The sequence below is a fragment of the Vigna radiata genome, chromosome 7 (assembly GCF_000741045.1).
Source record: "Vigna radiata var. radiata cultivar VC1973A chromosome 7, Vradiata_ver6, whole genome shotgun sequence".
In the NCBI taxonomy this organism is placed as follows: Eukaryota; Viridiplantae; Streptophyta; class Magnoliopsida; order Fabales; family Fabaceae; genus Vigna; species Vigna radiata.
The window spans coordinates 52,730,608-52,746,687 of record NC_028357.1 but is presented as its reverse complement, the minus strand read 5'-3'; the positions used below and the strand labels follow the sequence as shown (position 1 = coordinate 52,746,687).

At 28.1% G+C, this 16,080-nt stretch overlaps 2 protein-coding genes across 2 annotated transcripts; both read right to left on the bottom strand.

Annotated features, from left to right (window-relative positions):
* Window positions 1-4,645: 4,645 nt before the first annotated feature.
* Window positions 4,646-8,742, bottom strand: LOC106769552 (inactive protein kinase SELMODRAFT_444075). Its single transcript, XM_014655214.2, has 9 exons — window positions 7,892-8,742; window positions 7,417-7,571; window positions 7,220-7,314; window positions 6,095-7,119; window positions 5,857-6,017; window positions 5,685-5,761; window positions 5,443-5,590; window positions 5,079-5,228; window positions 4,646-4,992 (listed from the first exon to the last, which is right to left on the bottom strand). Exons 1-9 carry the CDS (start codon window positions 8,076-8,078, stop codon window positions 4,957-4,959), a joined length of 2,034 nt encoding a protein of 677 aa, XP_014510700.1. The 5' UTR covers window positions 8,079-8,742; the 3' UTR covers window positions 4,646-4,956.
* Window positions 8,743-13,681: 4,939 nt separating this feature from the next.
* LOC106768542 (inorganic pyrophosphatase 2) lies at window positions 13,682-15,129 on the bottom strand. The gene is made up of 4 exons (XM_014653749.2): window positions 14,932-15,129; window positions 14,716-14,837; window positions 14,434-14,635; window positions 13,682-14,237 (listed from the first exon to the last, which is right to left on the bottom strand). Exons 1-4 carry the CDS (start codon window positions 15,076-15,078, stop codon window positions 13,971-13,973), a joined length of 738 nt encoding a protein of 245 aa, XP_014509235.1. The 5' UTR covers window positions 15,079-15,129; the 3' UTR covers window positions 13,682-13,970.
* Between the last annotated feature and the right edge of the window lie 951 nt (window positions 15,130-16,080).

Sequence of the window (16,080 nt, the reverse complement as noted above, 5' to 3'; positions counted from 1 at the left end):
ATTCTTATTCTTTACAAAAATACCTATCACAATGAGTTAGGTTTCTTGTGTGATTATCAACTATATATATATATATATATATATATATATATATATATATATATATATATATATATATATATATATATATATATATATATATATGTGTTATCTTTGTCATTAGACAGTGTAATCTCGTTTTAAGAAATAATAAACAAAAACTTTGCTCTCACGTTAAAATTCTCGTATCAATTTAGAGTACATGTGTTAAAAGTCTGATATTAATTTAGAGTGTATATATATAAGTATAAATCTCATCATAAACTGATTTTATCAAGACGAAATAAACTTAAGGTATATCTCTTAACATGTTATTAAAGTTCTGGCTGATATTATATTTTTTTTTACAAATTATTTGTTAAGGAAGGGAAAATAATTGCATATTTTCTTTGGTTTTGATGATGTTGAGATCAAAATTAAGCGATTATTCATCTTGGATTTCAGATTTCTACTTCAATGAGAGAATAATTTCTATGCAGATAATTTTAAGTAATTGATAGCTTTTGTTCAGAAGTTAATCTTGGTGATGGGTAAAAACACAGCATATTGTGTAAAAGATAATAGAAAGAAATTAGAGAAAAGTAAAGTAAAAGTGAAAATAATTAGAATAGTATATTATAAAGTGGTTAAGAATTTATTCACAATTGTTTAATTTTTTTATGCGCGTTGTATATAGGATGACATATAAATTGGTATTTGCAAATTTATCTAATTAGTTTTAATGTTTAAAGAAATATTTTAAGTTATTGGACATAAATGTGAATGAGTATAGGTAAAAGAAAGTATATAAATGATTATTTTATTTTTATTTTAAACTATTTTATACTCTAATTTATTTGATACTTTAGTTTACAATTGATATGTTATAATTTTTTTATTATTGATAGTAGAGGGAAAAATACTTTTAAGATGTTTATAATATGATTTTTTTATTTGATTTTTATTTCAATAAAATTTTATTTAATAAATATTTGAATAGTAACTCATCTAAATGTAGATATATCCGTTATTCTATGATAATAAATGACTATGTGATAAAAAGTATCACAACACGATTATAAGTTTTTGCTTTAATTTGATATGGAGGGTTTTGTATAAGTTTCAATAGAAAAGTTTCAACCATAATTATTAACAATTTATTAAGTTATACAAATTGATATATAAATTCTAACAAGATTTTAGTCTAATAATAACTGATGATTATTTATTGGAAGGAAAAAAAATGTGATATACAAACTCAACGGATAAAACCTACAATAAATATTTTTTAGTAAATATACACTAGTATTTGTATTTTAATTGTCTTTTTATTACTCAGAAAAATATAGGTAAGTATATGATAATGCCCACAAGGCTGGTAATTTTGTTTATACATTTTTTAAAATTAACTAATTAAAACATTTATTTTAAAAGTAACAATTAAGAAAAGTTTAAAATTTAATTTTATATATACTTATACTTTTTATTTAAAATTAAAGTATTTTTAGAAAAATGTATTTACTTATGCTTTGCGGTATAATTATTTGGATTTTAATTTTTAAGAATATTAAGTATATTTTATCCTAACATTGTATTATAAAATTTTATTTCAATTATACTTTGAGATTTAAATTGATATTAAAAAATATTTATCTTCAAATACAATTCTCCACTCCATCAAATACACTAAATACTTATGTTCTTATTTATATATAAATGGGTTTGTTTGTGTGTGAGCCACATCCTTCTACTTGGCCCAACTTCAAATGGAGTTGATCCGAGTTAAATTAGCCAGAAGAGTGTTTCATCCTACACCTCCAAGACTTCATCCTGCACCTCCAACTTTTTCAAAAGATTTACTTTTAACTTTAGTAAATATCTTTTTTACTTTTCACTTTCTATTTAAAGTAATCTTACATCTTTACCTTTGTATCTTTTTAACAAAATTTTTATAACTTTATCTTTTATTTATAACTTTATAACTATTTAATTTAATTTAAAAACCAAATATTATTTATTATTTTTTTGTATTTTAATAATTAATAAAATATAATTTTTTTTNCTTTAAATTAAATTATTATTAAATTTTAAATAGAAAATAAAATTTAAGAAAAAGTTATCGGATATACAAATTAATAAATTTGTTTTTTATTTATAATTTATTAATTATTTAATTTAATTTAAAAATTTAATAATATTTAATATATTTTACATTTAAATAACAATTAAAATATAATTTATATTATTGTAGTTGTAATATTAAAAATATTAAAAAAACTAATAATAATTAATATACATAAAATTTTTGGAATCCTATTTTATTAATTTAATATAATTTAGTATATTTATATATATTAAATAAATTTTTATATAATTATTTTTATTTTTATTAATTTTATTTTAATTATTTTGAATTTAGATAAAAAATAAAATTTTAAAAAAAAGGTCATCGGATATTGATGTCCGATAAAATAGTTATCGGATTTCCAATTCTCACAGGAATGTTTTCAAATATTTTTTAATTTATACTTTATTAATTATTTAATTTAATTTAAAANTTTAATATTATTTAATATATTTTATACTTAAATAACTATTAAAATATAATTTATATTATTATAGTACTAATANTAAAAAATTTAAAATAAAAATAATAATAATTAAGAAATATAAAAATTTTGAAATCCTATTTTATTAATTTAATATTNTAATATAATTTAGTATATTTATATATATTAAACCAGTTTTTATATAATTATTTTTNTTTTAACTTTTGTAATGTACGTATTATATAAAAATTAAATCATTATTGAATTTTAAATAAAAAATAAAATTAAAAAAAAAAGGTTATCGGATATTGATATCCGATAACATACTCATCGGATTTCCAAGTCTGATAGTAATGTTTTATTTTAATTATTTTAATTTTAATTTTAGTAATATAATTATTATAATAATATAAATTATATTTTAATAATTATTAAAATATGAAAAAATATTAAATTATATTAGATTTTTAAATTAAATTAAAGANTTATTAAAATATAAATAAAAGACAGTTTTGAAAAAAATTTAAAAATGATACAGAGTTAAAAAATGTAGGATTATTTTGAATAGAAAGAAAAAAAGTAAAAAATATATTTACTAAAGTTAAAAAAGTAAAGTTTTGAAAAAATTAGAAATACAATTAAGTGTTGGAGGTGCAGGATGAAACACCTTACTTTAAATAGAAAGTGAAAAGTAAAAAAAAATATTTACTAAAGTTAAAAATAAATTTTTTAAAAAGTTGGAGGTGTAGGATGAAACCTTTGGAGGTGTAGGATGAAACATCCTGGCCAGAATTTGTTGGTTGAGAAAGAAAATAGATATTGGGCTGGAATGTTGAATTAATATTTATTTTATTTTCTTCCTCAGTTATCTGTCATTATTTTTATGTTAATATTAATAGTAGGGTTCTTGAATAAGATAGAATCATCAAAATTCTTTAACGTTAGTATCGAAATAGAATCATTATAATATGTCTATATATTGTTTAGACAAGTTTTACAATGAATTTTGTTACCTTATTACACGAGTCTAACAATATATATTAGATGAATTTATTCATACACATATTAGATAAGTTTATTAATACACATTAGAAGACTTTATTTATTTTATGATTAGACGAATCTTGCAATATATATTAACTGTGTCTGTCTACATAGTTATTAGACGAATTTAACAATATACATCAGACAAATGTCCACATGCTAATCAAATAAATTAATAATATATATTAGACGAGTTTGTTGATGCATTGATAGAAAACAATATACATTAGATCACTTTATTCATATATTGATTTATATTTTTAGTGAACATATTATATATATTTTTATCTGTCCTTATAATTTTAAAAAGCCTACTATATATTTTTGCATATATTTTATCTTTTTATTTTTAAAAAATCTATTATATATATATATATATATATATATATATATATGGTATAAATTTTTAAACCTATAAATCATTTTCATGTTAATTCTATTCAAAACTTAATTATAAACTTAAAAATATTTATTTATTTTTCTTTAACTTCTATATTTCTTTTAATAAACACACAAACAAACATCACTTAATATATCTATAACTAGTTAATTAATAAATAAAAATAACCAGTCATAGTCTAACATAAACAAAATTTATTATGCATATATAATATTACAATTGATTTTCCCTTATCACTTTATTTTTAAGTATTGACCCAATAGGCGATAGTGAATCTGTATGGCCTAACTCAAACTGAAACTTAAGAAATTTTTTTTTTGGACTGTTGATTATTTACGAATGGGCCTTGTTCTCATCGGAGCCCAATTGGACCCATATAAGGATATCATTCCTTTCCCTCCTCCAACATGTTTTTTTACACACCTTTACTATTAACTGTATATTGTTTTATTTATTTCAATCGCTTTTGAAATATTAATTAAAAATGAAAGATAGTACAACTATCAGAAAGAGTGGTGCAAAAAGTAACCATTGTCTTACTCATATCCATGAGCGCAACTATCAGGACCAAATGTTGAGCCCAAGCCCACTAAGTGAGAAATCTTACCGAACCAGCAACAACAAGAGTAAATAATTGAAAAACGGAAGAGAAAGATTTAACGAAAACTGAAATGTTGTTATGTACAATGAACTAAATAATTAACACCACTTCCAATTACGCTCCTCTCCACAAAATCGAAGATAATATTTACAGCATCGCTAAAAAATCTACGAGAAAAAACTAAGCTTTTTACAAGATAAAATTCAGCTTCAAACTTCTGCATCCTCCACATTGTCCTGAAATTTCTCACAAGACAGTAATGTTGTCATTCTGATTATCCTTGTTCATGTTCGTGTTCTAGTTCTACGCTAATGTTCCTGGGAAATGGAAAATTGGATATGCAATCACAGTAGAATGTCACCTTCCAGCATCCTCAGCACCTACATATAACAAAAGATAAAACGGTGAGAACGAAAAAATGTTAGAGAGAGATGTAATGATTCAAGATGTTAATCGCTTTTCCAACCTGTGACATTCGAGGCCTTAAATGAGGATCTCGTCCAATGCATAAAGAGGAACATTGCAGCATGCGATATACCTCTTGATCAACATAGCAGTTTCTTAAACTCGGATCTACTAGTTTATAAATAGCTTCTTTTTCAAGCAATGGCCGTGCCTGTGCAGCAGATTTCCAGACACAAACATAAATTTTACCTCACTTATAGTTTGATCTTAGTTTGTAAAAAATACTTATTGATTAAAGTAGGTAAAATGCTAAGAAATCAACTTTAAACTTAACTAAATTTTACAAAATCGATTTGTAAAACAAACCAACTTGTAAAGTGAAATTTGTACCCATTTTATCTCGATACTTTAAAAGAAAATGTTACCCATTCACTGAGACATTGTTGGCCTTTGGGGCGATTTATATCCACTGCTTTTCTTCCTGTGATGAGTTCAAGCAGTACTATCCCAAACGAGTACACATCAGCTTTTTCAGTAATTTGACCACTCTGAGCGTATTCTGGCGCCAAATACCTTTAAAGAAGAAAGGTTTTCATCATTATAACCTTTTTTACAACTAATCAAAGGAAAAGGGAGAAAAAAGAAATTGAGTTTCATTTCCCACTACCCAAATGTTCCTATGACTCTGGTTTCCACACCCATGTCTCCATCTGGCTGCCACCTAGCAAGTCCAAAATCTCCCACCTAACATCAATCACGCATAATTTCATATTATAAAACATACCTAATACCATAATAACACTGCTTAGTACATCTCAAAATTGAAGAAAAAAACGTACCAAAGCTTCAAAATCATGAGTTAGAAGGATATTATTGGGCCGCATGTCACGGTGCACAATACAACCCACTCTACATTCTTCATGAAGGTATCTCAAACCACGTGCTGCTCCAACTGCAATCTTTTGTCTTGCAGACCATTCCAGAACATTCTGCTTTCGTCCTGCAAATCCAAATCATCCCTTAAAATTTCATTTTCTCTCATTACTGAAAAGATTATCAAAATGCAGAGGAATTTACTGTAGAGATGAGAATCCAGAGAGCCATTGCAGATGTATTCATAAACCAGCATTCTTCTTCCGTTCTCCACACAGAACCCAATTAGCATCACAACATTGCGATGTTGTGCACAGCTTAAGACCTCAACTTCTGAGCAAAACTCTTTATCTCCTTGAGTGCTGGCTAATTTATACTGTTTCACAGCAATCACTTGTCCGTCATGCAGAACTCCACGGTGTACAGAACCAAAACCACCTTCTGCCAAGAAGTTTGCTTGTGAAAAACCACCGGTGGCAAGCTGCAATTCAGCAAATGTAAACCACCTTGGTGGATTGCCGAACACCGGTGCCTTGTGCTGACAAATGGAGCACAGTGGAGGAGGCCCAGGAGGTGAACCTTTAGCCAGTGAAATTGCTTCTCTAACACTTTTGCTCAAGTTCACGTCAATTTTACAGTTAAGCATTCCCAGTATAGGATCTTCATCCAACTTTGAGAATTTCTGAAGCAAAGCTTCATAGGCAGTGGTCAAAGTCTTGTCGCTGGATCTTTGCACGTTGTCTTCATGCTTTGAGAAATCACCATCCATGCAAATCACATTCGCAATCCATGGCTGAAAATATGAACTCTTGGACGAAATGCTAAGCTTTTCGCTCTCGGAGTCAGACTCAATATCCTCTAGGTTTGTCAGTCCCTCGTGAACGAAGGTGAAACCTCTCCTTTGTCTCTCATAGTTGTCAGAGTGAAAAAATGGGGAAGTAGCAGGATCTGAGCTTGATATTGATGATGTTCCAACATCAGTTGCAGTCAGTGGTGGTGACCCTTGTTCGGGACTGCTAGCAGGAGTAACAGCTGGACCTCTAATTATACCTCCATGTCCACTGTTGTCTTTCAAGCTTCTTCCAAGTTTCAATGAACAACCCATGTTCAGTTCCATCTTAGGTGAACTGTTCAAATTCAAGCGCAGAATCTTTGGCCTAGACCGCTTCATCATTACAATATTGCAATGCAGCTGCTCCATGCAGTATTTCTTTTCATGCTTCAACTTTCTGCAAGTAGACAATCATCTTCGGTCTATGAGTAATTGGGAAAACTTCACAGATTTATCAAGCAACAATGCAGCCTTTAACAAAGAAAGTTAAAAATTACTTGTCCAATATAACCCAGCTTGACTCAACTCTCTTGGCCTCTGCGGCGACACCTCCACATGAAGAACCAGAAAGAATCTTCACTCTGATCTTTATCTGTGTAAATTGTTTGACAGTTTAGGAAAGCAGAACACTAGACATAAAGAAAGAAAGAAAGAATATGCATATATGGAAGTTATTACAATGTTATGTCCCAACCTTCTCTGGATCGTAAAAATCATGGAGTTGAAGCACTAACTGAGAACAGGATTTTGTTATAACTTCTTTCTGATCTGAAGCAGTTCCTAAACTGGATCTCCAATTACTGGAGGCACAGTCGGTGGTAAATCTTGAAAATCCCCATACCCTCTTGCCTGCAAATGCAGAAATTATAGTCAGTTAAGAACCTCGATACAAGAATGAGTAGAACAGGTTTCTGGATTGTTCAGATCTCTAGCAACGCCAAGGTCCTAAAGCCTTACATATTTGAAGGTCCAAAACAGAATTGTGTAGAATGTGCCACCCAATGCCTCATTCTCTGTACTCATCTTCTAGTTTTACTTTTTCTTTAACTCAGTTTTATAAAGCCATTAATGTGAAACTAAACTGAGTAATGTAACTAAGAAAGAGCCAAACCAATCAGATATAAATTAAAAAGGAGAAAAAAGAGAGAATGAAGAAAAGTAAGCAATACTTGAAGAAAGAGCCGGAATGACCACCAACAGCTTAATGCAATCCCCTGGTTGAACAACATGAGTCAAAGCCCACACCAGAGCAGTCCTTGAAATATCTCTGGAAGCTTTAACTGCAACCACAACCACTTTCCCGGTGGTTTCTGAGGTGCCCATCTCTTCTTCATGACGACCCTTTTGGCTGCTCATCTCAAATTCTCAACTTGGTAGGAGAATCAACCACCAAAAGCCATCTGAAACGCTGAATCAGCCAAAATATTGCAACTTTGCACCAATGAACAGTGACAACAAACACCCTCGGAAACCAAGGTCTTCTTCTTTTGTGTTACCCAGAAATGAAAAAAGTAGAAGGCCACACACACACACTTCAAGGCACTTTAGTTAAACAACCTTCCAGTTAAAGCACCCCCAACACAAGTGAAAATCCACGCTTAACAGTGACTCCACTGCTACAGAAGAAAGGACAGTTTTTGTTACATTACATGACATAAAATTACAAACCAGGGATGCCCAATTCACGTTGAGTGCGTGAGACCATGGGAACAGAATCCATTACCCCATCCATCTCTTATTATTTCCATTTTCTTCTGACATATTATGTATTATGATTGAGACAACAAGCGCCTTTGAAAATTGAAATTAAATAAAGGGATCATTTCCAATCAAGTAAGGACAGGAAGAAATGGACAGTTTTTAGGTGAGACTGTAGAGACAAATTCTGTTCACTAATCCCAAAATTGAATGAAAAAGGCCCATCTCATGTTAATCATGTAAACCACCAAAGTTAGTTTCCTTCTTAGAAACCCAAAAAAGTTGAAGCCATTTCCAGTTACCGAAAATTATGAGGATGAAAAAGGTAGTGCAGTGTAAACTATGTCGCTTGAACCGAGGGAAATGGATATTAAAAGTACTAGTAGTATTATACTATGAGCAAATGATCACAAAGGTTTTGCTTAGAAATCACTCTCTATAGTTGTCAAATAGAGTGACATTGATGACACGACATGTGGAATTTTTTTTTTAACTAAGTGGGGAGGTGCCATCTTGTGCAAGTTACAAGGCATTGAACTAACTGAAGTAAGTCTCTTTGAAAATTCCAACTACTGAGATTATTTAATTTAGCAGTATTGAGTTCAAAATTACAGCTCAGTTGAAGTGAATCCCCACTCAACATTTGGCAGAAGAAGGTGCAATAAATACTAAAACATAGAAAGAGCTGAAATGAGAAATATTTAGTAGGGTGTTGCTTTCATGATGGCAATTGGTATTATTAAAGGGAGAAAATCTTTCCTTTGTGAAAGGATGGCCTAAGGCCACCATTGACTCCATTATGCCCACTTTGCTTGGTATACATTTGGTAGGGTCAAGAAGCATTGATGGTTGAATTGAAAGAGTGATGTCATTACAGAGCACTTCATTGTGCATATGCACTGCAGATTTATAACAATGCTTCAAACTTTCTTTCAAGATGGCATAGACAGATAAGACACTAGTTTGGTGAATTCAAGTACATATCTATAATCTATCTAAAAATAAGTAACCTTTAGCAGCAACAATGAGGAACTTGTGTCTTAATATAGGATCAAAGTTCAAGAGGATATCTAATATGTCTATTACATAATAAACATGTGTGTGTAAGTTAGGAATGATTTACATCAAATATTAAACTTAGATAAATTATACTTTTAATAATTTTTTAAATAATTCAAATTTGATGAACCTAATTGTTGAATTTATGTTCTTATTAGTTTGATCAGGATGCAAAATTATTTCAAAGTTTATCATGTTATTTTAAGTTTCAAGTTCCTGGTAAATATGAATATTTTCAATTCATTCTTTATTGATTTTTTTTGTTTATGTAATATTCAAAATTCTATATTTTTCAATTAAGCTCGATTTTTTATTTTATTTTTTGTGATCCAATCATAAAAAAAATCACATGTTATATTAACAACAAAACTAAACACAAAATAACATGTGAAGACAATTAAGTAAGATAATGAGAAGGGATTATTTATTATCATCTCTAGTTTAAAAAAATTAATTAATAAAAACTTAATTAAAAAGTATAACTTCTTTTAAAAATTTAATAGAAACTGAATTAAAAATATCTAAATTTATTAAATTTAAAATTTAATTAAGCCTTCAATATATATATATATATATATATATATATATATAAACTTTTAATAATTAAATAACATATTTATACAAATTTATATTATGTAAAATTTGACTGAGATATCATTAAAAAAATTTGTGAGTTCACTAGATCCTCACTATTTATTATTCACCAGTCCTAACAAAAATACAACAGTACAGTGTTTTCTTTTTCTTTTAGTAAAAAACTTGCAAAGACTTCCAAAAGATGCCAAAAATTAAATAAAGATATCCTGATTTAATTGTAATACACAGGCTGATAGGTAATAATATTATAGCAGGGTGGTAAAGTATATTTATGCTCATCCTTATAAGAGATAGATTCCAACCCATGTGCTGTTAAATAACAACTTTTATTGTCAATTTTCATGCTTGTACTCATACGTATGCTTAAAAATTTATTACACATATATATCAATGTACTATTTTTTATCAAAATAATAAAATAGAATCATCATTTTGATATTAAGTTAATTAAGAAAAATAGCAAAATAAATTAAGCGTGCAATATATTAATTAAAAACCACTTAAAGATATTTCAGAATTAGATTATGGAAGATGACAATATTAGTTCATATTTTTTTAATTAATTTGTATTTATTGCTAGTATAACACTTAATTACATTAATATTCAAAAGGAACTTATCATTTCATTATATCATCCTTTACAATAGCATGAAGTGATATTCATAGTAGATTAAAAGAGTGACAAAATATATTTCTTATAAATTGGATTGAAATGTATGAGCTCATTTCAAAGAAAGTCAAAATAATGATAAATAGTTATGTTTCTCAAATGTTGGACTCTAAAAATAAGGGTACGATGCCCTTAAAGGATATTTCATCCTAATAATCATGCATTGTCCTCAATTTTCAATAAAAATCTTAACTTTTAGTTTGGTATAAACAAGTATATTTTAATTTCATCTCCATTAGTGTTTTTTCAATATTTTTATCACATAAACAAAATAATGAATTTTTATATAGATACCACTAACTCTTAATTTTTAAAAAGATTCTCTCTATTAAATTAAAGTTTAAGTTCTAATAGAAATTTTTACTCATATTTCTTTTAAATTTGGTTGTACTTTACTTTTTCTTTTATAAAGTAATGTTTCGTGCATTAAACATGATAAAATTCAAAATTACACTAATTTTTTTATTGCTTTTTTATCTTCTACTTTTTTTTCCTGCATTTATATATTTTGATACAGGAAAGAGTTGTAAAAAGGGGGTAAATTTTAAAATATATAAATAAAAAAATTAAAAGATTTGTTGAACTATATAAGTTTAAATATTAAATATTCTCTCTGTAATTTACTCTAATTTTATTAGGGGTTAGGTGTAACTAATTGGGTAGTAAGAAATGGCCAAGATTCATGTGGTTTTTATTTTATTTTTGCTGTTGGAAAACATTGAGCAATATTGCATTGCATATGCCATTGTGTGCATGTTAGACATGGTAACGTGGCACAGCTGTTTGAGGTTGTCAGATTTTCTTGCAGCTTATAACAATTCATTTTAGGATAAACTTTCTTTTTATAGAGAAAACAACTTTCAAATTTTGATTCTAGAAAATGTTAACAAATGTCTTAAGGGTAATCATTTTAAAATTAAGGTTTACATATTCGTTTGTTATTTACAATTATACACATTTTTTTATTTTAATATTTTTTTTATTCAATCTATATACAAACGATCTTGGTTTTCTCTTATTTTTCTAATTAAAAGTATTTGGTGACATTTTTAATGTTGACATGGGTTGAAGCATGATTAAGATTCTATATTTGGCTTTTAATTTTAATTTTGATATATGTGTAACGTTTATCTTTCAGTTTATACACAAAAATATATTTGTTTTAATTTCTACATTAGTATTTCAAATTTTGTTCTGATTAATGTTAATGTTGTTAAAAATAGACGTAGTTTATTATAACTTATGGAGTTACGATGGTTGAGAAAGGACAAGTATTTTTTTTTATTAATTTATTTTAAAATATTTTAATCTAAAAATAAAATATATACATTTCAAATATAGATATGTAATTCAAATTGAAATATTAGTGTATAATAGAGTGAAACCATATAGGACTTGTTAAGTTAAGATTGTTCCTACTTTAATATTTGTTAAAAATTATTTTCACTTATATATTTAACGTAGGTTATATCTATTGTTACATTAAGATTTCGATCTTTTCAATATATCATCTAACGTCTATCATGTATGGTGTTTGACATTTTTCATAAATTTAGAATACAAATTAAAATATAAGTTCACATCTAATTTAAATTTACAAAATTAATTATTAAGTACAAATTATATTTATTTGCATATATTACATTTTAATTACATGTCTAGATTATACAAACCAACAAAATTAATTTATAAAATACAATTTTATCTATTTACATAATATATTTTAATTACATCTCTAAATTACATAGAATCTCTGACCACTTGAAGATGCTAAATCGAAATGTACCTGTTTTATATAAAATATGGAATTCTAGCAACATTTATGTTTATTGGTCAAACATAATGGAAATAGTTAAACATGAGAAAATGAAAAAATTCCTTTAATATGTGGTAGTCTATGATTGATTTATTTTAAATATATTTTTTTAAAAAAATAAATTCAAACAGAATGAAATGGTGACACTCTATTATTAAAAATTGTTAAAAAGTATTGTTAAAATATCAATGAAAAAAACGATGGTATAGTTGTGTCACTAAAACTCGTGTATAAGCGGTGAGGACCATGAAACAAAATTTATATATGCTTATATAAAATAGTAACTCTGAACCCCAAATTTATAAGATTCGTACAATGCATAGTGTCATTTCATTAAGAGTGTTGATACTTTGACATCTCTTAAAAAAAACCTAACAACGACTTATATATTATATGACCCTAAATGCTACAATTACAAAAATATCCTTCACCTGTTATATCTGTTCTTAATTATATACTTGTTAAAATATCTTATTGTATTACTCATTTGATGAAACACGTGAATGCATGATAGAATGATAGAAGTCATAGATGTCTTTACTGTACTATTGTACACAGAGTATTAGCATTCATTTCCATCAATCTCGCATTTCACTTTTTGATGATCATGTATCTGGTAAGTATGAACTAGTATTACGGGCATGCTGGATATCCAATTAGGTATAGGATAAAGTGTTGAGAAGTTCTCAGTTCTAACGGTAAGGACTATACTGAGTTATAATGATCTGGTGGTTCGGAAGTGCAAGGCTATACAACCCTGTAATCTCTTACCAGAGTGATTGAGTATCAAACCAAACATTAATCATATTTTGAGTGCTATGATATGTAATATTAACATTGAGTCAAGCTTGAGGTTAGAAGGTCAGTATAATGTTTCTTTTTATGGTTCATTAATAAATCTTTTATGGATTTTGGTTGGGTTCTGTAATAGTTCTCGTTAGTTTTCAGATGAGCTGTTTTTAAAAAAAAAAAAATTAATGATCAAGCACCAAACTGGTCAAACCAACAGTTTGGTTTTTAAAAGAATATCTTTCAGCCATTAGAAAAATGCTGCAACGGTAGAAGAGAGAGAGGAAACACTGTTCCATAACTGTAACGTATTTAGGAGAAAACAAAAACTCTTAAAAGCTTCTGAACTTATTGCCTTATGTTGTTCAATGATCAGATCAATCAGTTAAATATGGGGAACAGTGCATGCACGAAGGGACATGCACTAACAATAATTACTCCTATAGTTTTCCTATCTGCTGGAATATATGAAGAGAAATTCTGTAACTTAGGTGGAGTAAAAAACCCCTTCAAAGAATCACTTCATTCGAGTTTCATGGAGTTATTCCCTTATTGAATCTCTAAGGTGCCAAAGGCTGGAGCATGGGTAACCTACAGGGGAAGGGTGTGAGTATTTATCCTAGCAACTAGTGGGGGTTATTTTGTTGATGAGGTTGAGTAGAATGCTCTCCAACTCCTCCCCATTGCTCCAATCATGAACTTCTGCAGCAACTAATTTTGGGTCACTTTGAATCTGGTTCCAGAGCGGATAATTTTTCCTTGGCATCACAAAATCACCTCCCTTCAGCCTCAAAGTTGGGCAATAATCACCTATTCCATCTCCAAGGTAGATAATTTTTCTTTCATTTCCAGGAAATGAACCTCGAATTTGGGCTATCACTAAACCCTAAGATAGAAAAAAGAAAACAACCAAAGTACATATTTAAAAAACAAAGTTCATTTTTTAAACTAAATTAAATCTTAAAACATATATCTAATCTGAAATAACTACTATCAAATTATCCATCCTCAATATGATAACTGCTATTAGTACAATTTAATTAAAGTTAATGTAAGTTTTCATGCAACAAGTTAATGCTGACCTTGCACATATTGGGAGGGCAGAGGGAACAAGCATGAGGAGACACTGCTGAATCATGAAAGGGAGTGACACGAAGACGTCCTTCATTATCTACAAAACCAGGATTTGTATTAATCTGTGAAAAGCAACCTAATAAACCATGGTGTTCCAGAATGGTCCTAATGGAGAACATATTTGCGTCACTGATTATCCTCAAATCACACCTGCAAATTCAAATATCACGTGTTATATTACAGCAAAGCCAAAATTTAACGATGAAAAACAGAGAAGAGGATTAAATTACCCAAGAGCGTGTGCAGATTTGATGGCTGAAACAATGTTGGGATGCAAGGGGGTTCTTTTAAGGCACTCTGCAATGTGATCGACAGTGATTCCGTTCGAGTGGAGCTCCTCCATGATCCTATCCTGAATCAAATTTCAAATGCGAAAATGAGCATGGAGGGATTCAATTACAGGATTCATGCACGAGTATCAGAGAAAAAGGGTACTGTTACTGTACCATGAGAGAGGTCCAAGGCATGGTTTGCCTGAGTTGGTTGAATAGGTGAGTGAGACCCAACTCAGTGATGATCCATCTGTCACTGTCATCGTCGATTATGGTTCGATCGAAGTCGAAAACCACCGTCGCCGCCACGCTTCCGCCCATTTTAGCCCTTCTCGATCTACCACTGATTAAAAAATGAAGGTGTACTGGTAATAAAATACCCTAAGAAAAGGGTGGGAATTTGTTTCTAAAAAAAAAAAAAACACAATTTAAAAAAAAATAAAAGATAGCAAAACCAACCCAACCTCATTTTGTTTATACAATATCTTCATGGGAAATATCGATCGGAACTTGAATTTGTTTGGACTGAATTTTGACTTAATTAATTTCTAAGTTTAAAAATATTTAATGAAATTAAAATTAGTTTTAAATTATTATATACTAATATTAATATATTGAATGTAACTTAAAATCAATTTATATCAAGAATTTAAGATATTAAATAAATAAGAAATAATAGTAACAATGTTAATGTAATATTAATAATTTAAGGTACTGTAATTATTAAAACAATTTAAATTTAAAAGTATTACTATTGATTAAAATCAATTATTAAAATAAGTTGGTAAATTTATTATTAACGTGAACTTATGTTCATTAATAAGTTTAGTTTATTATCATTAACCATAAATGTATAAATTTATTAATAGGTTGAAATTTAATAATAAATTAAATGAAAATCAATGTTAGAAATAAAACTACTGTTTAAATGATAAGAGAGCTAATTACTTAATATTGTTAATAAAAATATCTGTTTTACATATACAATTATATTTTTTTTTTCATTAACCAACAAGTGAAAAAAATGAGTAGATGATAATTTATTATGATAGTGTAATGTAATTGGTCACATATTTATACTAAAAGTGATAATTATTATTTTGAGTGAAAAAAGAAATCAATATAATAAATGAAGATGATAACCTTATTATGATACAAGTTCATGTGAAATGGTACAAGGATCCAAAGCAGGGGAGTACTTAAATGTGCATAATTTCTTATCTGAAAATAGTGTATTTTATAAATGTTTGAATGATTCCTTACAGAGACATGTTTTCATAGTTTTGAGGACTTTAAATAGCAATACAGGGGTGCCGAGAGTGA